The sequence below is a fragment of the Pseudoliparis swirei genome, chromosome 12, assembly GCF_029220125.1.
Source record: "Pseudoliparis swirei isolate HS2019 ecotype Mariana Trench chromosome 12, NWPU_hadal_v1, whole genome shotgun sequence".
Classification (NCBI taxonomy): domain Eukaryota; kingdom Metazoa; phylum Chordata; class Actinopteri; order Perciformes; family Liparidae; genus Pseudoliparis; species Pseudoliparis swirei.
The window spans coordinates 20,953,131-20,961,619 of record NC_079399.1 but is presented as its reverse complement, the minus strand read 5'-3'; the positions used below and the strand labels follow the sequence as shown (position 1 = coordinate 20,961,619).

General features: G+C 43.7%; 1 protein-coding gene across 1 annotated transcript; it reads left to right on the top strand.

Annotated features, from left to right (window-relative positions):
• Positions 1-3,118: 3,118 nt before the first annotated feature.
• LOC130203056 (epoxide hydrolase 1-like) lies at positions 3,119-6,380 on the top strand. Its single transcript, XM_056428947.1, has 6 exons — positions 3,119-3,789; positions 3,871-4,051; positions 4,126-4,344; positions 4,852-4,981; positions 5,498-5,712; positions 6,313-6,380. Exons 1-6 carry the CDS (start codon positions 3,607-3,609, stop codon positions 6,378-6,380), a joined length of 996 nt encoding a protein of 331 aa, XP_056284922.1. The 5' UTR covers positions 3,119-3,606.
• Positions 6,381-8,489: the final 2,109 nt, after the last annotated feature.

Sequence of the window (8,489 nt, the reverse complement as noted above, 5' to 3'; positions counted from 1 at the left end):
AGAGACCCTTTCAAATTTTACCGTGGGCCGCATCAGCATCATGGCCGCCCTCTTAAAGGGCCGGAAACACTTTATAAACTCCTCGAACATATGGTTAAATAACTCTCTTTGCATTTGATTATTGTTTATTTGAGTGTAGAAATATTGTACATAAGAAAATGTCTCTAATATTACAACCTAAATCCATTTCATTTGAAACCTTCAAAATAAAAGCACGGGAAATATTCTTTAAGAAAAGGGGATCATCTTATATTACACTTAAATTCTGTGTACCTGGTCTCATCAATTTGAACGCTGGACCAAAATGACAATTAGGCCAAATAAAGTTGTAAGTCCAGTCTGGACCGTCGTTTTCTCAACGCCTCAAAGGTAGATCTTGCCGGTCATGAAGGCGGAGGTCAGGGATCTTGTTCTCAAAAAGGTTGGTGACCACTGTTCTACACGCTTATAACTACACACTACATGTCCCGTCATGCACCTCTGGTATTGCCACACTCTTGAAGCCGTTAGCCTCGCGTCTCCTTCACGCGAGGAAAGCTGCCAGCAAGTCGCGCGACACTAAAGGCACCGAAAGTTTTTAAAGCGACATTTCGGAGCGCAAAGCAACGTTAGTGAAAGTGTAGGAGGAACCAACCGGAACCAGAACCAACTGTGTCCAGCGAGCAGCGTCAAGTCCACTCCAGTCCGCAGCGGCCGACAGCAGGTACCCGTCGGACTTCCTTCAGTTCATTAACCTCGTGATTTACACCGTGTTGAAAGAGTGGTTCCGACCCAGTAAAGAACCGTTACTGTGTGTGTGACTGTGTGTAAGTGTGTGTAACTGTGTTCCTGTGTGTAACTGTGTGTGTAACTGTGTGTTACTGTATGTTACCGTGTGTTACTGTGTGTTACTGTGTGTGTAACTGTGTGTTACTGTGTGTAACTGTGTGTAACTGTGTTACTGTGTGTGTAACTGTGTGTTACTGTGTGTAACTGTGTTACTGTGTGTTACTGTGTGTTACTGTGTGTAACTGTGTGTTACTGTGTGTTACTGTGTGTTACTGTGTGTAACTGTGTGTAACTGTGTTACTGTGTGTTACTGTGTGTTACTGTGTGTTCCCGTGTGTAACTGTGTGTTCCTGTGTGTGTAACTGTGTTACTGTGTGTTCACGTGTGTAACTGTGTGTTACTGTGTGTGTAACTGTGTGTTACTGTGTGTTACTGTGTGTTACTGTGTGTAACTGTGTGTTACTGTGTGTTACTGTGTAACTGTGTGTAACTGTGTGTTACTGTGTGTAACTGTGTGTAACTGTGTGTAACTGTGTGTAACTGTGTGTTACTGTGTGTAACTGTAACTGTGTGTTACTGTGTGTGTAACTGTGTGTTACTGTGTGTGTGTAACTGTGTGTTACTGTGTGTAACTGTATGTTACTGTGTGTGTAACTGTGTGTAACTGTGTGTTACTGTGTGTGTAACTGTGTGTTACTGTGTGTTACTGTGTGTTACTGTGTGTAACTGTGTGTAACTGTGTGTTACTGTGTGTAACTGTGTGTTACTGTGTGTAACTGTGTGTGTTACTGTGTGTAACTGTGTGTGTTACTGTGTGTAACTGTGTGTTACTGTGTGTTACTGTGTGTAACTGTGTGTAACTGTGTGTGTTACTGTGTGTTACTGTGTGTAACTGTGTGTTACTGTGTGTAACTGTGTGTAACTGTGTGTTACTGTGTGTAACTGTGTGTTACTGTGTGTGTAACTGTAACTGTGTGTAACTGTGTAACTGTGTGTTCCTGTGTGTTACTGTGTGTGTTACTGTGTGTAACTGTGTGTAACTGTGTGTTACTGTGTTACTGTGTGTTCCCGTGTGTAACTGTGTGTTACTGTGTGTAACTGTGTGTTACTGTGTGTGTAACTGTGTGTGTAACTGTGTGTTACTGTGTGTTACTGTGTGTAACTGTGTGTTACTGTGTGTAACTGTGTGTTACTGTGTGTGTAACTGTGTGTTACTGTGTGTAACTGTATGTTACTGTGTGTGTAACTGTGTGTTACTGTAACTGTGTGTTACTGTGTGTTACTGTGTGTAACTGTGTGTTACTGTGTGTAACTGTGTGTTACTGTGTTCCACACTGGCCCCTTTGTCTTGCAGCCCCCCCCCCCCCCCCTTATATACTCACTTCTAATGAAGCCATCGGCCCCAGGCTCAAGGCTTTCTCTTCCGACCCCGTCAGTCATGTGACCGCCTCGTGTTTCCAGGACCCTCGATGTGCGGGGGCCGATGACAGCTTCAACCACGTGTTGTAATCATTTGATTTAGTTTGATAGGTTTCAAATTAAGTTAGTATAGTGGATATAATATATTATTAATATACACTCTGTCATACTCATTGGATGTGTTGTAACTCTCTAATGATTCCTTCTAGTCACATGACATCTATTGTTAATCTAGTCGCATGACATCTATTGTTCATCTGGTCACATGACATCTATTGTTCATCTAGTCACATGACATCTATTGTTCAGACATCTATTCATCTGGTCACATGACATCTATTGTTCATCTGGTCACATGACATCTATTGTTCATCTGGTCACATGACATCTATATCATCTGGTCACATGACATCTGTTCATCTGGTCATGACATCTATTGTTCATCTGGACATCTATTGTTCATGGTCACATGACATCTATTGTTCATCTGGTCACTCATCATCTATTGTTCATCTGGTCACATGACATCTATTGTTCATCTGGTCACAACATTGTTCATCTGGTCACATGACATCTATTGTTCATCTGTTCATTGTTCACTGGTCATGACATCTATTGTTCATCACATCTGTTCATCTGGTCACATGACATCTATTGTTCATCTGGTCACATGACATCTATTGTTCATCTGGTCACATGACATCTATTGTTCATCTGGTCACATGACATCTATTGTTCATCTGGTCACATGACATATCATGACATCTATTGTTCTGTCCATCCTGGAGAGGGATCCTCCTCTGTTCTCTCCTGACAGTTTCTTCACTTTCTTTTCCCCTTAAAGGTTTTTTTCTATTTCTTGGGAGTTGTTCCTGATCCGATGTGAGGTCAAAGGTCAAAGGTCAGGGATGTCTGTGGACAGATTGTAAAACCCTCGGAGGCAAATTTGTATTTTGTGATCATGGGCGATACAAAATAAACAGAATTGAATTGAAATCACCTGGGCGGCCCGGGGGAAAACTATTTTTATTTTTGTACCTTTATATAACCAGTTTAAATCAATTGAGAAGTAATTGTCATTTACAAAGAAGACGTGAACCGGAGGCGGTAGCACAGTCCACACAAGTGACACACACAGCACAGACACAACACAGAACCACACACACACGAGGAAATGGCTGTGAACAACATCGGTACATTAATAAACACGACGGACAACAAAAAGAAAAGCGGATTACTGGATATTCTTTGTAAAAATGGAACTTTAGTGTCATAACACATTTATGTTTCCTGTGTTCTGGACAGCTGGCTCATCTTCGGATGTAACATCGTAAACTTGTGACGCCGTTGCTTTAAATAACCGTTTCCCCACCAACTCTCTCCTCTTTTGCTCCCGCCCGCCCGCAGACGCCCAGCGCCATGTTCGCGGAGGTGCTGGTCGCCGTGGCGATCGGGGGGCTGATCCTCTTCCTGGTTCGGAGGAGCCCGACCCAGGTGCTGAAGACGGAGGATGGCTGGTGGGGGGCCGGCGAGCCCCCCGGCGGCGGGGAGGACGTCACCATCCGGCCCTTTCGAGTCGCCACCAGCGACGAGGAGCTGGAGGTGAGATTCCCTCGTAGTTTGCGCGCTCCACGGTCGCCGCGTCGGGCTTCACTCACGCCTCCTCGTCATCCTCTTCATCAGGACCTGTACAGGCGGATGGACCAGACGCGCCCCGTCCCCTCCCTGGAGGACAGCCAGTTTAACTATGGCTTCAACTCCCGGTCCCTGGAGAAGGTGGTCTCCTACTGGAGACACGACTTCGACTGGAGGAGGCAAGTCGACAAGCTCAACCGGTACCCCCACTTCAAAACCAGCATCGAAGGTGAGGCCCGCACCGCCGCTCACTCACCGCGAGGATGACAGGCTCCGCCTCTAACCCGCCAAGGCCTCGTCCAGGCATCGACGTCCATTACCTGCACGTGAAGCCCGAGAAGGTGCCAGAGGGATCTGCCGCCATTCCTCTGGTGATGGTCCACGGCTGGCCCGGCTCCTTCTACGAGTTCTATGGACTCATCCCTCTGCTGACGGAACCGGAGGACCCACAGGACCTCGTGTTTGAGGTGGTGTGTCCCTCCATACCGGGGTACGGCTTTTCAGAAGCGCCGCATAAGAAAGGTGAGTCAGCAAAGAGAGATATATATATAGATATATATATATATATATATATATTTATATATATATATCTTTATATATATATATAGATATATTTATATATATATATATATCTATATATAGATACATTTATATATATATATTTATATATAGATATATATATGTATATTTATATATAGATATATATGTATGTATATATATATATATATATAGATATACATCTATATATATATATCTTTATATATATATATATATATATATATATATATATACATAGATATATATATATATATATATATATATATATATCTATATATAAATATATATATATTTATATATAGATATATATATTTATATAGAGATATATGTATGTATATATATATTTGTTCCCCTTTTGCCTTGAGAGATAAAGTATTACGTTTTCCGTGCGGCCACTTTTTTCTGTATAAACTGTGTGTGTGTGTGTGTACGTGTCTGTGTGTGTGTCTGTGTGTGTGTGTGTGAGAACAGGTTTTGATTCGATTTGTGCGGCACGCATCTTCCACAAACTGATGAAGCGCCTGGGCTTCCAGAAGTTCTACGCTCACGGAGGAGACTGGGGCTGGCTGGTCACGACCAACATGGCTCAGCTGGCGCCGGGGTAAGAACCGCCTCCTGTTGGAAATGCTCAAAGCCACGACGAGGAACTTCACCTTTCTGTGCACGTTGGCGCCCCCTGTGGACAAAAGCGGAAGTGTTTTCTTCGAGTGCCTTTAGGAAAGCACTCATTTTGACGGTCTGCCCTGCTTTGTTCTGGTTCTGCTCATGAACACGGCCTGGGTCTGCAGCAGCGTGGTGTCGGTGTGCCGAGGTGACACTCCTCTTCTGAAGATGGATGGATATCTACTTTATTCATCCCCTGGAGGGAGGGGGGGGGGCTTGTTTGTAGCAGCAGCAGTAACACGGTTACAATATGTACAATAAAATAGCAAAGCAGGACATATTTAATGTAAGTAAATTAAATAATACAGAAAATGAAACAAAAAGTCGTCCACTACTCCCTGTACTCCACTTCCTGTCCGTCCCTGATGAGTCGGCGTTCCCCTGCCAGTAGAAAGTGACCAACAGTGACGTAGAATACGGTTTTACTCGTCTTTTCTTTTCTCTCCTACCCCAGGATAGTCAAAGGCTTGCATGTGAACTTTGCCCCGCCCTCCAAACCGGGCCTGCGCGTGGCCTTATCCGTCATGCTCGGCCGTCGGTTCCCCAAGATGTTCGGCTTCACCGACACGGACGTTCAGCGCCTCTTTCCCTGCACGGAGAAACTGGTGGTGGAGTCCATCAAGGAGTCCGGCTACATGCACATCCAGGCCACCAAGCCCGACACTGTGGGTAGGGACCCGGCACCGCGAGGCTCTAGACCGGCTCCCAGAGCGTTTTAAGTGATTCATAGGATCTTAAATGGGTTTATTATGTTAGGCTATGCTCACATTACAGGGCTTGATGCTCAATTCTGATTTTATTTGACCCACATCTGATCTTTCTGACCTCGGCGTTCACAGATCTCTGCACTGAAACACACCAACAGCGTCCCACGCGTTGGTCTGAAAATACACACTAAAGTAAACACACTGCTCCGTTTTTAAGAAATGGCTCCGAACAGATAATCCTCCTGAATCACAACGTTTGACTTTGAATGTTCAATATTCTGTGAATGAAGTCAAGTAAGAGGTGTAACTTAACTGAAACCCCCTCAGAGGGCGTCTGTGTGACCAGGGTGGGCTAGCAGCAAGCCAACAGCACCAGGATCCATCTACAGAACCACAATAACAACAACAAAATCATATTTTTCCCAATACATCGGAATCTTTGGACTTTTTGGGATTTTGGGCCACAGATCGGATTAGGGAAGAGATTAAAAAAACAAACAGTCTACGTTCGTAATGTGACGAAGCCTCGGTCTGGCATCATGTCTGACTCCTTTGCCCGCAGGCCGAGGACTGAACGACTCCCCGGTGGGTCTGGCTGCCTACATTCTGGAAAGTTTTCATGATTATTAGAACTTGAGCGGAGTGAATACAACTCAGTTCTTTGAACACATCTGTGTTCTAGAGTTTAAATTGTTCTTGTCTTCAACTAGTTTTGAAATGTCCTCATTTTGAGTTTTTATTTGGTGACTAAAATCTACGCATTATGTCATGCTGAAGACAAGTCACACACTATTAATGCAATGTAAATACATTGACAAGAGTCTTGAGTTCAACCTATGCTTACTGCCATGAGTGATGGACTTTGTGATTTCAGACTGATCCCATTGGTATCTGGTAAAGAGCACGCCATTCAATGGACTCTATTTGTCGCCGGATATCTGGTCACATGACATCTATTGTCATATCTGGTCACATGACATCTATTATTGTTCTCTGGTCACATGACATCTATTGTTCATCTGGTCACATGACATCTATTATCTTCTGGTCACATGACATATATTGTCTCTTCTTACGTCATCTATTGTCATCTGCAAAGACATCTATTGTTCATCTGGTCACATGACATCTAGTTCTTTGGTCATACATGACATCTATTGTCTAATACAGAACCACACACACCTTGTGTTGTAACATACATTAATAAACATCTGGTCAACATGAAAGCTGTATCTTTTAAAATGAGGAAAGAGAAGACGATCATCATCTGACCTCATCATCTTTGTTGAAATATTATTACACTTACTTTGTTCTCTGCTGCTTGTACAATAAAACATGGTCTCACCCAATCTCCTCAAATGAGACCGGATGTGTCAGCTATTTCAATAGAGAGACTGGAAACAAGTGAACAAACACATTTTATGAATCCCTCTTATCGGTGCTGAGGAGACCGGCTGTGAATTTAAAAAAATATGTTTGTTTTCTCGCTTTGGCGATATTTCCAGATTTCATCCGGCCTTTCCAACATTAACCCGATCAGAACAAGGTCGGAGGAGCTGGCTCCTGACTGAGAAGCAGAGGATCTATGTTTAAAAAATATGTAGAGTCACAGAAACAAATAGATTCATAAACCTGTAACAAGTGAAGCCGTGTTATATCTGGCCTCAGGGACTACGGTTGAAATTTAGCCTTCGCTAAAACTGACACATTTACTCCTGGGGTGATTAATGTGTGCGGTCCCTGTTCAAATAAATAAATAAATAATAAAAAAATAAAAATAAACAGTGTGACATTTCCTTTTATGAATCCCAATTAAGCTGAACATGTGTGCAGCTGGTTCAGCCCCACTACACACACACAGCAGAAATGAGCTACTGATTGAAGAGGAAGAGGAAGAGGATTTCTTTAACTCAGAACGATGTCTGAGGATCTGACTTGTGACTGAGGAGCGGTGGATTTAAAATATCCCTGAAAAAAAAGCTCAGGCAAAGTTTTCTTGAAGAAGACCAAAGATCACATTTTCACTGGAAAGTAGTTAAAATCCAGAATGGGGTATCTTATAAAATATGACAACCTTTACCTTTACCAACGGCTTGAATAAAGTTCTACGCTTAATGAGTTCAGCTATCAACGTAACCCGATGGTAAATAGAATAAAATGCTCTGAAATCTGGATCCGGGTACCTTATCCATGATCCTGTCGATCTGGCGGTTCTGGGTGTCGATCTCGTTGCCCATGTCCAGCGCCATGTGGCGCAGGTTCCCGATGATGCCGCCCACCTGCTCCAGATTTTCATCCATCTCATTTTCCCGAGCGTCCTCCGTTACCCTGAACACACACGAGGGCGGATTTAAATACGGCGGCGTCTGCGGGAACACGCCAGGGTGGACCGGGTTCAGTGACCCGCCCCCCCCCCATCCTTCTCGGGCCCTTGAGGAAAGGTGTCTGACCTCAGACCAGGCGTCTGGACACCGGGAGGATCCTGTGCACAGCAGTTCATATTCTATCTTACTGCGACACACACACACACACAAACACACAAACACACACACATTCACACACACACACACACACACACAGCAATGCCGCAACGTTTTAAATATACCAGCTGATTTCCAAGACGGCAGTGTGTGCCCGGTTGGGTCAAACCATCTTGATATGGTAGGTACGCAAAGGATTTCATATAATTACTTTAAATAGCCTGCTTTATATAAAAGTCTATGAAGTTACATTTATGTT

What these genes read in the sequence shown, in the direction of transcription:
- LOC130203056 (XM_056428947.1), top strand. Translation starts at nt 3,607, where the DNA reads ATGTTCGCGGAGGTGCTGGTCGCCGTGGCGATCGGGGGGCTGATCCTC. An exon ending in CCAGCGACGAGGAGCTGGAG is followed by an intron (nt 3,790 to 3,870) that starts GTGAGATTCCCT and finishes CCTCTTCATCAG; the next exon opens with GACCTGTACAGGCGGATGGA. An exon ending in AGAAGCGCCGCATAAGAAAG is followed by an intron (nt 4,345 to 4,851) that starts GTGAGTCAGCAA and finishes GTGTGAGAACAG; the next exon opens with GTTTTGATTCGATTTGTGCG.